This window comes from Peromyscus eremicus, chromosome 8a, assembly GCF_949786415.1.
Source record: "Peromyscus eremicus chromosome 8a, PerEre_H2_v1, whole genome shotgun sequence".
Lineage (NCBI taxonomy): Eukaryota > Metazoa > Chordata > Mammalia > Rodentia > Cricetidae > Peromyscus > Peromyscus eremicus.
The window spans coordinates 27,053,516-27,068,323 of record NC_081423.1 but is presented as its reverse complement, the minus strand read 5'-3'; the positions used below and the strand labels follow the sequence as shown (position 1 = coordinate 27,068,323).

General features: G+C 48.3%; 1 protein-coding gene across 1 annotated transcript in view; it reads right to left on the bottom strand.

Moving 5' to 3' along the window:
* Positions 1 to 142: 142 nt before the first annotated feature.
* Positions 143 to 14,808, bottom strand: part of Ccnjl (cyclin J like) — a 57,935-nt gene continuing 43,269 nt past the window's right edge. Inside the window, exons 3-5 of the mRNA XM_059270365.1 lie at positions 5,862 to 6,164; positions 2,989 to 3,148; positions 143 to 1,109 (exon numbers count right to left, since the gene is read on the bottom strand). Of these exons, the coding sequence (XP_059126348.1) occupies positions 689 to 1,109; positions 2,989 to 3,148; positions 5,862 to 6,164 (884 nt within the window). The 3' untranslated portion in view covers positions 143 to 688. The remainder of the gene's footprint in view (positions 1,110 to 2,988; positions 3,149 to 5,861; positions 6,165 to 14,808) is intronic.

Genomic DNA, 14,808 nt, shown 5'->3' with positions numbered 1-14,808 from the left:
CAGGATGGATCTTCTAGAGACACAGAGGATCTGCCAGGTGCCACGTCTTTCTTTCTTTCTTTCTTTCTTTCTTTCTTTCTTTCTTTCTTTCTTTCTTTCTTTCTTTCTTTCTTTCTTTCTTTCTTTCTTTCTTTTTCTTTCTTTCTTTCCTTTTGTTTGTTTGTTTTTCCAGACAGGGTTTCTCTGTGTAACCCTGGCTGTCTTGGAACTTGCTCTGTAGAGCAGGCTGGCCTCGAACTCACAAAGATCTGCCTGCCTCTGCTTCCCGAGTGCCTGGATGAAAGGCATGTGCCTCCACCGCCCAACTGCCTCTTCTTTTTCAGTGACATAGCTGTGAAAAGTAGTCTTTGAAAAGTCCAGATGTGCTACTGATCTCTATGCAGTCCTCAATGTCCAAGCCTCTCATCAGGTCTGATGTGCTCCACTGGATCCCCCAACTCAAGGGAGTGAATGGCCACAGTCACTTCTTTGTCCTCCAGGCACTCGTGGAAGAGGTTTCCAGAGAGATGCTGTTGGGTGAGGTATGTCCCTGGATGTTGGCTCTGGGTTGTTTGTTTGTTTAAAGCACACAGACCCTCACTACTGAAGGGTACTAGGTTCTCTGCCTCACCTGGCTGAACTCTCCCTCTTAGGTGCTCACTTCTTCAGTCTGGGTCTTCCAGGGTTCTCCATGTGGTCCAAATGTGACCTAGCTGTCAAAACAACCTGTGGGGAACATATGGCTCCCGCTGAAGTAGCTGCTTCCGTAGGTGGCTGTAAGACAGTGCCTGGGTTCAGCTGCAATGGCCATCTGCATGCTAAGGGATGCAGGGACGGGCACAGGACACATATCCAAGGGTTGGAGGGTTGGGTATGGGGTGTGGAGGGATGGACCAGTGTCTCCTGAGAGCAGGGTTCCTGAGCGATGGGCCTGTAATGAGTCCCGATAAGCCAAGCACAAGTCCTGTGCTGGACTCTGGAACTGGGCTAGTGTTGGCGGTGGTTGGCTGAGCGCAGGGTAGGCGGGCGGCTGGAACAGCACTTGGGTGGGAGCTGGTGATGTGCCAGGCACCATGGCCAATGCCTGGCTCTTGACTGTAACTGCATCCTTGAGGACATTGTCATATGCTCTGAAAGGAAAAGACTCAGGTGAGCCTTGGAGAGAAAACGTCACCAGACACCTGCTTACCTTCCTCAGTAGGTGGGACTGGGAGAATGGCACACCATGCTATACCAGTCTGTGACGGCAAGCTACAACACAGCCTCGCTTGCTCACCAACTAGACTCTGGCCCCAGGTCTCAGCTTGGAGCTGCTTCCATCCCACAACCTCTCTGATCCTGTGCAAGATCAGCTGAACTTGTCCCCGGAGCCCCAGTACCAACACATCTGGGCTGTTAAAACCTCGGAGGGTAATTTGGGTCCCATCTGCTTCTGTTCACTCCTGCATTCCAGCACTTGGCAGAGTACCAGCACTACTCTCCAGGTTCTTCTGGGCCAGTTCTGTCCCCAGCTGGGAAAATCCTTAGCTTCTGGACACCAAGGAAACATTTGAAAAGAGGGGACACAGCGGATACTTTTTGTTATTTTCCCCCATCTTAAACAAACAAAACTTTTTGAGAAAGTAAAGACAGAGTCACCTGGAAGAAAGGAGCCTATGGAGTCTAGAACTTATTTGAGCAAGGATTTCCCAGGGTGACAGCCGGCAATGACAAACAGGGCTGGGTTGGCGACTGATAATGGAGTAGCCATCAGTTGTCAAAATAAGCTGTGTTCTGACTTGGGGACTTTTGGCTTTTTGAGGGAAGAGTTTCTCTGTGTAGCCCTGGCTGTCCTGGAACTCACTCTGTAGACCAGGCTGGCCTCAAACTCACAGAGCTCCACCTGCCTCTGCCTCCTCAGTGCCGGGATTAAAGACGTGCGCCGCCACCACCACCACCACCACCAAGCTTGACTTGGGGACTTCTAAAAGCATATGATTCAAGACACGGCCTAGGAAGCAGGACTAACATTTCAGAGCAGGACTCAGGTAGCATAGCCAAGCTGCTCACATTGGGAAGCTGAGAGGTGGCTCTTCAGGGGCTGAAGAACTTTTGCTTCTGCTTCCCAGACCTCTGATCGATTAGGCCAGCACACAGAGGTCATTATTATCCGATGGTAGAAGAGGGAGTTGACTGGAGGTAGCCACTTAAGGGCTGCTCTGTCCTGTCTGCCCTCCTCCCAGCAGCCATTATAGACCTCTTGGGCCGCCAATCTCTATTTCACAGTGTTAGATCTAAGAGGACCCTTGAAAGGAGGCTGTGACCTCTTAGTTGAAGTCACTCTGGACTTGGCTGGCTAAGAGATAAGTTTTGCAGCTTGCCTGAGAAAAGGAACTACATGAGAGAATGAATTCACGATCGTTCACGAAATCACACTGGACATTAGAAATTTGCCCATACAGGATGAGTTCAGTTGATAAGAGTACTTGCCTGGTGGCACACACCTATAATACCAGCACTCAGGAGCAAGGGGCAGGAAGATCGGAAGTTCCAGGATACCCCACTAGCTACACAATGAGATTGAGGTTAGCCTAGGCTACATGACACCCCATCTCAATAATGAAACAAAATGATAGGATGAGTCCAGACATATAGGAGCAGGTGTCCCCAGCCCCACTCCTCTTTCCCCTCACTTCCCAGTGTTAAAAACACAAAGAGAAATAAGACCCACTTCTTAGGTTTTTTCTGAGACAGAGTCTCACTATTTATCCTAGGCTGGCCTCTAGCTTTCAATCCTCCTGCTTCAGCTTCCCAAGGATTACAGTTGCATACCACCATACCCCGCTTTCCACAATACCACTTCTGTCAGGGGGCACTCTGCTCCTTTACATCCAACACCTTACCTGGGGGAACTACCATCTGTCCCAGACTCAGGAACACCCCCCCCCCACACACACAACTGGGGTGGGGCCCCAAGGGCAAATAGAAGGTCAGTATTTTATAAACTTAGCCAACCAGGAGAGGACTTACACCAGCAGGATTTCGATACATGTGCTGAGATGCTCCAGGGAGTAGCTCGAGACCCTCTGCAAGTCTCTGGTCCAGTAGGGAGAAAGCTGAAGGCAGATCCTGGAGGCCCCAACACAGGCTGCAGCGACCACAGAAGGCTGGAATTTGTAAAAGATATGATCTGAAAGAGAATTGCAGAGGGTGTAAGCACTGGAAAGCGTCTCCATGGAGTCTCCTGCTTGGTCCGCCCAACAGCAGACAAATGAGTCAGTTCAAGGAAGGGCTATGCAGTGCTGGCTTTTTACAAACGGGGTAAGAAGAGACCAGGAACCATTGTTGGGTCTTAAAGGTTTTGGCGTTCAGTCTGTGGTTTCTGGCATCAGCCTAGAGGGACAATTTTTCAAAATGTCTACAGCTCCCAGAATGCTGTAAAGGTGCTTGCTGATGGGCTACAAACAGAACCATAAAGATTTCTATTCTTTTTTTGATATTATTATTAATAGACAGAGTCTGACTAAAGGTTGTATGCATAGCAACCATGTCTGGTCCTCAGCAGACACTGGAAATCGGATGAAAACCAAATGAATGGCTGTACAAGTTTGATATTCATAACTTTGTCTAGGTTTATGAAGTAACATTAAAAAGATTAAATCACATTTATTTATGTTACTGTGTAGGCATATGAAGTGTCCGATATTCATACATGTGGAGGTCAGAGGGAGTCAATTCTTTCCTTGCACCAAGTGTGAGTCAGGGATCAAACAGCCCCATCTTTCCACTGAGCAATCTCACCAACCCAAGAAATTTTATGTTCCATTAAGACATCTGAAGCTATGGTGAATGGATACAATGAGCATTCCTATACTTTTCAATGATGATACTCAGGGTCCAGTGCATTATTATCTGTTATCAATTGCTCATAACTTTCAATTACTAGAAGTTTTGCCTTTGAAAGTATCAATTAGTTAGAGTGGTATAATTAGAAGTAGAGTCATAGAGTCAGACTTCCAGCTTCAAATGCTGTCAGTGGCCTTGGGGAAGTGATTTCACTTCTTGAGTATACATTTCCTCATTTATAAAATGGGAATGACTGAAACTACTTTGAAAAGGGTCTGTCTTATTAGGGTTACTATTTTTGTGATGAAGCACCATGACCAAAGCAACTTGGGGGTGAAAGGGTTTATTTGACTTATATAGAGTCCACTGACGGAAGCCAAGACAGGAACTCAAACAGGGCAGGAACCTGGAGGCAGGAGCTGATGCAGAGGGCATGGAGGGGTTACATTCTGGTTTGCTTCTCCTGGCTTGTTCACCTTGCTGTTAACCCGGGACCACCAGCTCAGGGATGGCACCACCCACAATGGGCTTGGCCCTCCCCCATTGATCACTAATAAAGAAAATGCCCTACAGACTTGCCTACAGCCCCATCTTACGGAGACATTTTCTCAGTTAAGGCTTCCTCCTCTCGGGTTGACTTTAGCTTGTGTCAAGCTGACATAAAACTGACATAAAACTAGCCAGCACAGGGTCACTGTGAAGTTCAAATGAGTTCATGGACACAAAGGTCTGCAGGAAGGCACACAGTAAGTGCTCAACCAATGCTGGATAATGAAAAATCATCGCTATCCCTGCTCTGGGCTCTTTTGTCTTGGGGTGTGTCACTGAGCAGGTGCATCAATAGCGTCTCTGACCAGCATCTCACCTAACATCTAGATTTAAAAGTCTGGTTTGGAGGGCTGCAGAAATGGCTCACCTTTAAAGAGGGCTTACTCTTCACTCATGGAGAAGGATCCTAACCCCACAAAACAAGTTGGGCATCCTGCCATTGCCTGCAACCCCATTTCTGATGAGGGCAGAGACAGGAAGAACACTGTGGTTGGCTGGTTTCCAGCCTAGCTGAGAGCAAGCACCAGGTTCAAGGAGAGACCCTGCCTCAATGGAATGGGTTGCCCTATTGCCCTCTTTTGGCTTCTGTGTGTGTGTGTATGAGAGAGATTGTTGTTTTTCTCCAAACAGGGTAACTTGTGTGTTTTCATGTGTGTGGGTGCACTTTTTTTTTAAAGATTTTTTTTTATTATGCACACAATATGCTGCCTGCGTGTATGCCTACATGCCAGAAGAGGGCACCAGATCTCATTATAGATGGCTGTGAGTCACCACGTGGTTGCTGGGAATGAAACTCAGGACCTCTGGGAGAGCAGTCAGTGCTCTTAACCTGGGAGCCATCTCTCCAGCCCCAGCACCCCCTGCTCCCGGGTGTACATATTGGCAAGTGTGCATGTGGATGCCAGAGGTCAACCTTGGGTGCTGTTCCTTGAGAGCCCTCTACGTTGCTCTTGGAGAGAGAGTTTCATACTGGGACCTGATGTTCACTGATTATACTCCTGGCGGCTACCCAGCAAGCACCCGGGATTCTCCTGTCTCTGCCTCCCTGGCTCTGGGATTACAGGTGTAATGTCTGGCTTTCTATGTGGGTTCTGCATGTTGAACTCAGAACTCCGCATGCTTTCACAGCAAGCACATTATCACCTGAGCTGTCTTCTCAGCCCCCAAAGAAGCCAACTTACTGCTAACACAGATGAGAAGAACACTGTCACCTCTCCCCAAACCCTATTTAATCTGTGGTGGCAGCTCTTTGGGAACGAGCCACTTGTGAAAACTTCCCAGATGAGCTGCTAGTCTCTGGGTACCAGTGGCTTTTGTGTAAGCTGCTGTTTTATGTATGTATTATTCTGCAACTCTGGGTATATCCTTGCATTTCTTTGCAAAGGGGGAGTGATATGGGTGTGGGGACTCCGGGCATGAAAGAAGACCCTCTCTGATTGACACCCCTCTTGAGCCACTGCATCCCAGCCCCTGGGCTCCCCCTCCCCCCACTGCCTCTGTGCCCTCACCTTGCAGGGTAACTTCCAGGAAGTAGTGGGCATACTCCTTCAGGCACTCTTTGGTCTTTCGGAGGCAGGTGGTGGGCCAGGTGTGGCAGTGGTGGTCCTTCTGGCTGATGGAGGCCAAGAGGTAGTAGTCCAGAAAGTGGGCAGGTGTGGGCAGGCAGAGGTCCCAGCTGAAAGCCTCCAGGAGCAGAAGTTCTGTGGCCAGCAGCTCCTTCTTGGTGAGGGAAAAGTTTTGGCTGCTCAGGATCCTCGTACTGTTTATCTGCTCCAATTTGGGCACACGGTCTTCTCTGTCCTCAAACTTACCTACAGTGAGGCAGAAGCAGAATTTACTAGAGGAAACTGAACCGGGATAGTAATTTCTCCCCTGGGATATCTGGATGGCATTGGCAAAAGTGACAGAAAGCAACAGGCAGGAGGAACTGCCTAGGAACAAAAGGACACAATTGGATCGCGAATCTCCACGCCATCACTTCCTGCTGTGTGATCAGGATGAGGTGTCTCAGTCTCTCTGTGTCCCCAGTAAGGCTTTTGTTTGAGCCCACGAGAAAATGCACACTAATGCTCAGATAGGTGCCAAGAACCTCGAAGGTGCTGGAGAGCAGCCACGGGCAGCATTGAGGTTCTAGGGGCGAGGGTCCCACATTCCCTGTCCGGCCCTCACCAATTCAGGCAGAGTCATAACGGCCTCAAGTCTGACCCCATCCTTCTATGTGCAGAAGAGCCTGTCCGCCTCTCTCCACTGTCCTCTATGGGACTCATATTCTGACCATATGTAGTTTTAGTTTGGGTTGCCTAGGACACAGCTTGCTTGGAAGATGAGTTCAGAAAAGAGCAGCAAATTGGGGTAGGAAAGAGGGAAAGGAAGAAAGCCCCAAAGGAATCATTGGGAGGTGCTGCTGTGGACAACGGGAGCCTGACTATATACCAGGGGGTTCTGAGAGATGGTTAAAAGTGCAGGCTTTAGGCCTTGGGTTATAACTCAATAGCCAGAAACAGAGGGGCTTCTCCTGCACTGAGGGTTAAGACCAGAAGCTCCTGGGAGACATGGCAGGCCCACTTTGTGAGGCTCTGCAGGCTGGAAACCTCCAGACTCAGCACTCCTTTCTGGGGGTACCACTCCACATCTGGCAGTGGACCCCACCACTGGCAGTTCTTCAAAAGCACTGTGTCTCCTGGCCTTGTCTGCACAGCTCTATAGCCTGAAATACCCGTCTTCATCCCCTCTCTTCGCTCAGCCAAGCTTGGTGTCCTTCACCTTCCTTCCAAGTTACTGCCTCCAGTAAGCCTTCCCCAACTGAGTCCCTTGAGAGTCAGCCTTGGCCTGGTCACCTGTGATCTCTGAATAGCCTTACAGGGTGCGGAGGAGCTGCTGAGCAAATGTGTTGGGAAGGGCACAAGTACCTTTGTGTACCTGCTCGTGGCTGTGGCAATTGACTCCCTGACCCAATTTGTCACCAGCTTTTCCATCTCCCCAGAAAGGTAAGAAGTACCCACCCACCCGAGGCTGCTCTGCAGACACACCCATTCCAAATGCAAGGATGCCACTGCAAAGCGAAATGAAACTCTGGGCAGCCCAGGATCTGTCTCATTAGGGAGCCAGCAACAACCCTCAAAGAGGGGAAAGATGGATGGACGTGAATTCAGAAGCAGAGCGGGGAAGTGGATATACCACAGGGAGGAAGCAGAGACTACTCTGGTCAAGGGCAATCTCCTCCTAGAGTGCAGTGTGTGGCTGCAATGGTGCTGCCTGTGGAGCATGCACCCCCACGGAGAGCTGGCAGAGGTAAGGGCAAGGGCAAACTGTCCAAGTGGGAGGAGCTTCTTCTACAGCTGCGATCTGGGACCTACTGGTGTCTGCAGCCTCATATCCAGGCCTTCCTCCTCATCAGCAGGATGCAGTCCGTGGACCAACGACCCTCCCCTGTGGAGTGCTCTTTAATTCTCTCTCATCCTGTGTCTTTCAAAGCTTAGCTGAAAGGCCATGTTAACATGAATCACTACCACCAGATTCTAAGCCCTCCTGTAGGTAGACAAATGAATGGATGGGTGGTTCTCTCTGATCACTGGAATCAAATACTGTTTGTACTTTCTCTGGGGAGTTTAATATTCCCTATGGTTTTCTCCAATGACCATATATTTATTTAACTTTTTAAGTTTAAAATTTTTCTTTTTAAGAATATTATTAGTCTTTTCGTTTTTTATTTGTTTTGTTGAGATAGGATCTTATTATATAGCTGTGGCTGGCCTCGAACTCACAGAGATCCACCTGCCTCTGCCTCCTGAGTGCTGGGATTAAAGGTGTACACAATCATACTCTGCTTTTTAGTAATTTTAATTGTGTGTGTGTGTGTGTGTGTGTGTGTGTGTGTGTGTGTGTCGGTCTGGCTGGCTGGCTCTGTCTAAGTGTGGATATGTGAACATGACTACAGGTGCTGTCAGGATCCAAAGGTCAGATCCCCTGGAGCTGCAGTTAAAGACGGTTGTGGGTTCTGGGAACCAGTCCTCTGCAAGAACATCACATGCTCTTAACCAGTGAACCATCTTTCCAGCCCCGACCCCTTTTCAAGACAAGTCTATTCAGTAACTACAACAGTGCAACAGGCAAGATCATATATTTTAATAATCATTTAAAAGCAGCTATAGGGGGCTGGAGAGAATGGCTCAAAGGTTAAGAGCACTGACTGTTCTTCCAGAGGTCCTGAGTTCAATTCCCAGCAATCACATGGTGGCTCACAACCATCTGTAATGAGATCTGGTGCCCTCTTCTGTGTACATAATAAATAAATAAATCTTAAAAAAAAAAAAAAAAAAGCAGCTACATGCTCCCCCCCCCCCCAATTGCCCAGCTTTCCCTGAACCTTATACAGAACTGAGCTAATCTTGGCAACATATACTAACAGATATGACCCCCCACACCCAATTTGGTGCTAATCATTGAGTTCGCACCCTCCCACATACAAGGGAAGTGCTCTACCACTGAGTCACACCCTCGTCCCCATGAGGTTTTTTTTTTGGGGGGGGCGGTGGGGAGGCATAAAATGGCATGGTATTCAGCCCAGGCAGGATGGTACACTGTGCTCAGGGTGGCCCCGAGACCCTGGAGCAGCACTGCTGGCAGCCAGCCATCTATCTGGAGGCACCAGCTGATGTCTTCAATCAGATTAGTTTCCTCTGCCCCTCCCTGCTTTTCAAACCTTTCAGAGCCTTGCTACCAGGCCTCAGAGGATTAACCCCCAAAGGAGGGGTCATGGCTTAGGGAGAAGGGATCTCACTTCCCGGGCTCCCTCTACTCCCCACACAAGTGGGGAGGCCTCTTGGGGACTCTCCACACTGCAGGCGACAGCCAGGCAGGGCTGGGCCTGCATCCTCAATGAGTTTGCTCTGGCGCTAAAGGCATGAAACCCTCCAGGCTGTTCTTTTGTTTATGACTAGGAATATACCCCACGTGGAAAGAGAATGATCTTGCAGAATGGAAAGTGCTTCACCAGCGCCCAGTACACAGAATGCACCGTGCCTCACCATGCTGAGTCCTCAAAGGAACCCCAAGCATCCCCACGGCTCAAAAAAAAAAAAAAAAAAAAAGATGGGAGATTTGGTCTTTATCCCCAGAAGTGGCTTCAGAATCCCTGCTCCTTTTCCCTGGCCACAATGACTTCAATATACACATTGTTATCCAACATACATACACTTAGCAGTCAGGAATGGCTCTGAGTTGCCTAGCAGTGCACGTGCCCAGCAGACATTTCCTCCCCTCCTCCCACAGCCTTAAGTGGCCTAGCCCTTTGTCCCGGGTGCTGCCACCACCAAGCACCATTGCACTTAGCTGCTTTCTCCTTATGAGCAAAATGCACAGAAAACAGTTGCTTATAAGTCTTCAGGGCTACTCCCGGAGAGATGCTGGGACCCAAGTAGGAGTAAGATAAAGGCCAGGCTCTCCTCAACTTCCTTGGTACACTTTTGATTTTCTTTTTTTTTTTTTTTTTTTTTTTTTTTTTTTTTTTTTTTGGTTTTTGGTTTTTCGAGACAGGGTTTCTCTGTGTAGCTTTGCGCCTTTTCCTGGCACTCACTTGGTAGTCCAGGCTGGCCTCGAACTCACAGAGATCCGCCTGGCTCTGCCTCCCGAGTGCTGGGATTAAAGGCGTGCGCCACCACCGCCCGGCCACTTTTGATTTTCAAAGCCTTTTACTCCATAGAAATGAGAGAATGAGGACCACATCTAACCCTTCACCCAGCTGCAGACAGTTGGTCCATACTTAACTCTGTTTCTGTGTGTTGTATAGAAAATACAGGCATTGCAGGTTATAGATGGGATATGCCACTAGCCCCAGCACCCAAGCATCTCCTCCTGAAGACATTTTCATACAAATGCCAAGACATTAATAACACTAATACACCACCACTAATGCAATAACTTCCCCTTTGTTTTTGAGACAGGGTCTCATGTAGCCCAGGATAGCCTCAAATTCACTATGTTGTTGAGGCTGTCCTTGAACTCTGGTCCTCTTGCCTCTACCTCTCAAGCACTGAGTGCGGGGGGTTGGGGGGGTGAGGGGTGGGGAGGGGGTTGGGTTACAAACCTGCATGCAATAACATTTTAATGTTCAGTCCACATTTGATTTGCTCCAGGCGTTCTGAAAACATATTTACTATCCGCCTTTGTTTTGGATCCCAGAGCCAAATTAGGTTCACACCAAGAGTCTAAAATCTTTCAGTCTTAAATCTTAGTGTTTTGAGAACATGAAGTCCAGCTATATTTTAAAGTGCTCCCCATTCTTGATTGGCTGGATTGTTTCCTTGTGGATAGACACATTTTGAACAGTGTGCAGGGAAGCATAGAGGTGCCCGATCCTCCTTGCTGAGTCATACTGGGATTTACAGATCTAGTCGGGTGTATCCCAGCAACAGAAAGCCAGCTTGTATTGCTCGGCTAAGGTGGGGACACGGGTTCTCTCTGTTCTAAAGAGTTCCCCCTTTGCCCGTGAGATTCACAAGTAGCCTGTGAAGCCAAGGCGATACCTTGAGACAAAATGTCCTGTTTTCTCCACAACTTTGTCTCACTGGCTTGTCATCCATGGGTGAAGCTTTCCTGGATACATTGTTACACCAGAGCAGAAAAGGCTATTTTATATATGTTGTCAGTGCATATACATCTTTTTCTTTTAATTTTTTTCTTTGTCTCAATTTTAATAGCAAGAGTCCTCTTGACACTGTTCCAAGATTAAAAACAACCATGGACTTATAAAGGAACTCACTGTGGCTCCCAAAGGTCAGGTATGTAAGCAAAGTACCGCATATGTCCATTTTCACACCTGGCTAACTGAGTGGCAACCCCAAGGTTGGTGTACAAAGAGCTGGGGTATTCATGGCAGGTCACACTGGTGGACTAAACAGCCAGCTAGTGACCAGAATTCCAGTCCATTGGTCTAAACACCCCACCCCCCAAAGCATTTACTTTTTCTAAGATAGGGTCTCTTAAACTAGTCTAATCTGAAACTCACTATATATCTCAGGCCTCAAATTCATGCAATTCTCCTGCCTCAGCCTCCCAAGTGTTGGGATTACCAATGTGAGCCCCCATGCTTGGGTTGGCTTAGGCTCATTTTAAAGACATTTATCTTGTATGTACGAATGTTTTGTCTGCATGTATGTATGTGCATCACAAGCATGCCTGGTGCCCTTATAGGTCAGAAGAGAGCCCTGGATCCTCTGAAAATGGAATTATAGATTATTATGAACCACTGTGTGGGTGCTGGGAACTAAACCCAGGTCCTCTGCAAGAGTAACAAGTGCTCTTAAGTATGGAGCCATCTTTCCAGCTCCATTGGCCTAGACTCTGAACATTAGGCCACAGTGGTAAGACATTATTGACCCTGCTTCAGGCTAGCTTGGCTTTCCTTCCCTGCCTCCTCCCCTGGTGGTGGTGTGGGGACTGGTGTGAGACAGGATCTTACTACATAGCCCAAGCCTTGAGCTCTTAGCAGTTCTCAGGCATCAGCCTCTGAATCCTGTGCTTACGGGTTGGGGGTGGGGGAAATCTCTCTTCCTCTCACATTCTTCCTCCTTTCTAATGTGAGTGTGTGTGTGTTCAAATGTGTGCACATGTGTTGTGGGATATTTGAACAACATGTGTGCACACATTTGAACACTGAGTAAAGGTGTATTGCTATGATTGGTGTAATAAAAAGCTGAACAGCCAATAGCTAGGCAGGAGGTATCGGTGAGATTTCTGGTGAGAGAGAGGAAGAGGAGGAGGAATCTAGGTGGAGGGTGGGGGAGGCAGAGAGCCATGAAGACGTGGAATGAGTTGTACACATAGAATGGGAGAGAGGTAAAAGCCACATGATAGAACACAGATTAATATAAATAGGTTAATTTAAGTTATAAGGGCTAGTGGGACAAGCCTAAGCTAAGGGCGAGCTTTCATAATTAATAATAAGTCTCCATGTCGTATTTCAGAGCTGGCTGTCTGGACACAAAAAGACTGCTTACACACACGGGTGTAGAGGCTCAGGAGACATCAGGTGTCTCCTTCTACCACTCCCCACATTATTTGTTTTTTGAGTCAGGGTTTCTCACTGAACCTGGAACTTGAACACTAGGCCTGAGTGGCTGGCCAGCAGGCTCCAAGGACCCCGTCTCTACCTCCCATCCTCATAACTCTGGGATCACAGACACATGCTCCAGAGCCTCGCTTTTACTCCATACAGTGTGGAGTAAAACAATCTGAAAGCACTGTACTCACCGAGTCAGCCCCTCAGCCCCAGCTTTTCCTTTTGGGGGGGGAAAAAAATAAGACTGTGGTTACAAACTAAAAACCACATTACAGGAAACTGACCATTTTAAAATGTACAGTTCAGTGATATTACATACTCGACAGCCACGTAATCACCACCACACTTGTCCAGAACCCAGCACCTTGCAAACCTGAAACTCTGCCCTCATGAAACACTAGCTCCTGATTTCTGCCCACTTCAGTCCTGCCAACTGCCATTCTTACTGTCTCTATGACTGGGGCTTCTCGAACGACTGGCTAGTCTGTTGCTACTTACTTGTCCCCGCAACTGAGCCACAATGAAGCCTCGATCAGAGCCAAGTGAAGCAACATTGTTAACTCTGTTCAAAAAATAACTCACCTCTCTACTCTGGAAAATTTATGCTATAGGAACAAAAGTTAAAAAAAAAAAAAAGCAAAAACAGGAAGAAGAAGAGAATGTGTTGTAATAACCACTGTGAACACATTACTCAGCTTCTATAGTCATGGTATTTATCTATCTATATTGCCTCTGAAAGAAAAAAATTTGTAAGTTTAATTTTATTTTGCACATATGAATGTTTTGCCTGCAGGTATATATGTGTACCACATGTGTGCCTGGTGTCCTCAGAGGTCAGGAGTGGGCATTGGATCCCTTGGAATAAGAGTCATGGGTGGTTGTGAGTCACCCCGCAGGTGCTAGGAAACAAACCCAGGTCGTGTGCAAAAGGAGCCATCTTTCCAGCCCTGCTAAAAAAAAATTATTAAACAAAAACACAGACTTAGAACGAGGTTCTAAGAAACGTCAGTAATTGGCCTATCTCTGCTGCCCAGGTTCCGGCACAGTCCTTTCTCAACTGTTCAGGCTGCACCCAGTTAAGCTCCAGCATTGTTTTGTGGTTGGCAGGATACCGGACTCACTCGAGATACCTGCTGCCCATCCAGGTTCTAAGCCGAGGCTCAGAGGCCAACGTTTCTTGGCTCAAAAGAACTGGGTTTTAGAACAGCAACGGCTGGCAGTCCTTCCTTCTAAAGGCAGCGATTCTGAAAACAGACCCACCTGTCATCAGGGATGCTTTTCTCTCTGAAAAACAGCTCTCCCTCCGCTCCTCTGAGAACAAGAACCACAACTGGATCAGGAGTTGGCACTCTGTGGCAACTGGTACGGTAGCAGCTGGTTGCCTCCCGCCCAGCACGGTGTTGATGAGGGCGAGAGGGGAGCTGGGTCAGAGGGACAAAAAACTGCTCCACTATCATCCTGGCTTGGCCTCATGCCCGTGGGTATCCTGACATCTTTCCAGGTAAATGTGGGAAATACCAAGCAGCAGAGGCAGGGGCCTCCCGGGCCTCCCATGGAAAGAGCACTTGTTGCTTTTGCAGAGGTCCTGGGTTAGAAAGCCCATGGTCAGGTTGTAACCCTTGCCAGGAAGGTGAGGCCAGGGTCCCAGCAGTGGCAGCCTAAGCAGAGCAGGCTCTCAAGAAATCTTTGAGGTATCAATTTTTTTTTCTTCTTCTCAGATTCTACCCTCCTCAGAGGAGAGACGTGGTTACCATCCGGGGAACAACTCAGCCAGCTCTTTAGGGCAGTGGAACCAGTGACCAGAGAGAAGATCCTGGAAGATACTCTCCCTCCAGTCTCACGTTACCTAGCCCCGCTCCAGTTATCACTGTGTGAATTTGAGCAGTTGAGCTGATGCCTCACAGGGCAGGGGAGTGGGCTCAAGGGACATCCCAGGGAACATAACAAAGGAACCCTGGCACATGGGAAGTGCCCAGCAGTGGTAGCAGCTGCTGCTGTATTAGTTACAGAATATGATATGATTTTTTTTTTTTTCATCAAACGGGCAACTTTGAGAGACCTGTCAGTTAGGCACAGGTGAACTGTGAGTGTGATGGTTAATGTCAGAAGATACTTTCCTACAGGTTCTGAAAAGGGTGTAGAAATCATCCCAACAACAGGCACCTTCGGCTCATCCTGCTGCACAGTGGTGCTGGTGAGGAGAGTGGACGCTACACTCCCAGCCTCCTTCCTCAGGTATGGCACCTTACACTCAGCCAGTTGGTAATTACCAGGCCCAGAAGGGAGAAGTGAGACAGAGGGTAGTGCTGGGTTCGACTCTCTCCCCAGATCCATGTCTCCTCAGGGATGGAATTTCTCCCAGCTGGTTAGAGCAAGAGACGAGAGTCTGCCCACCA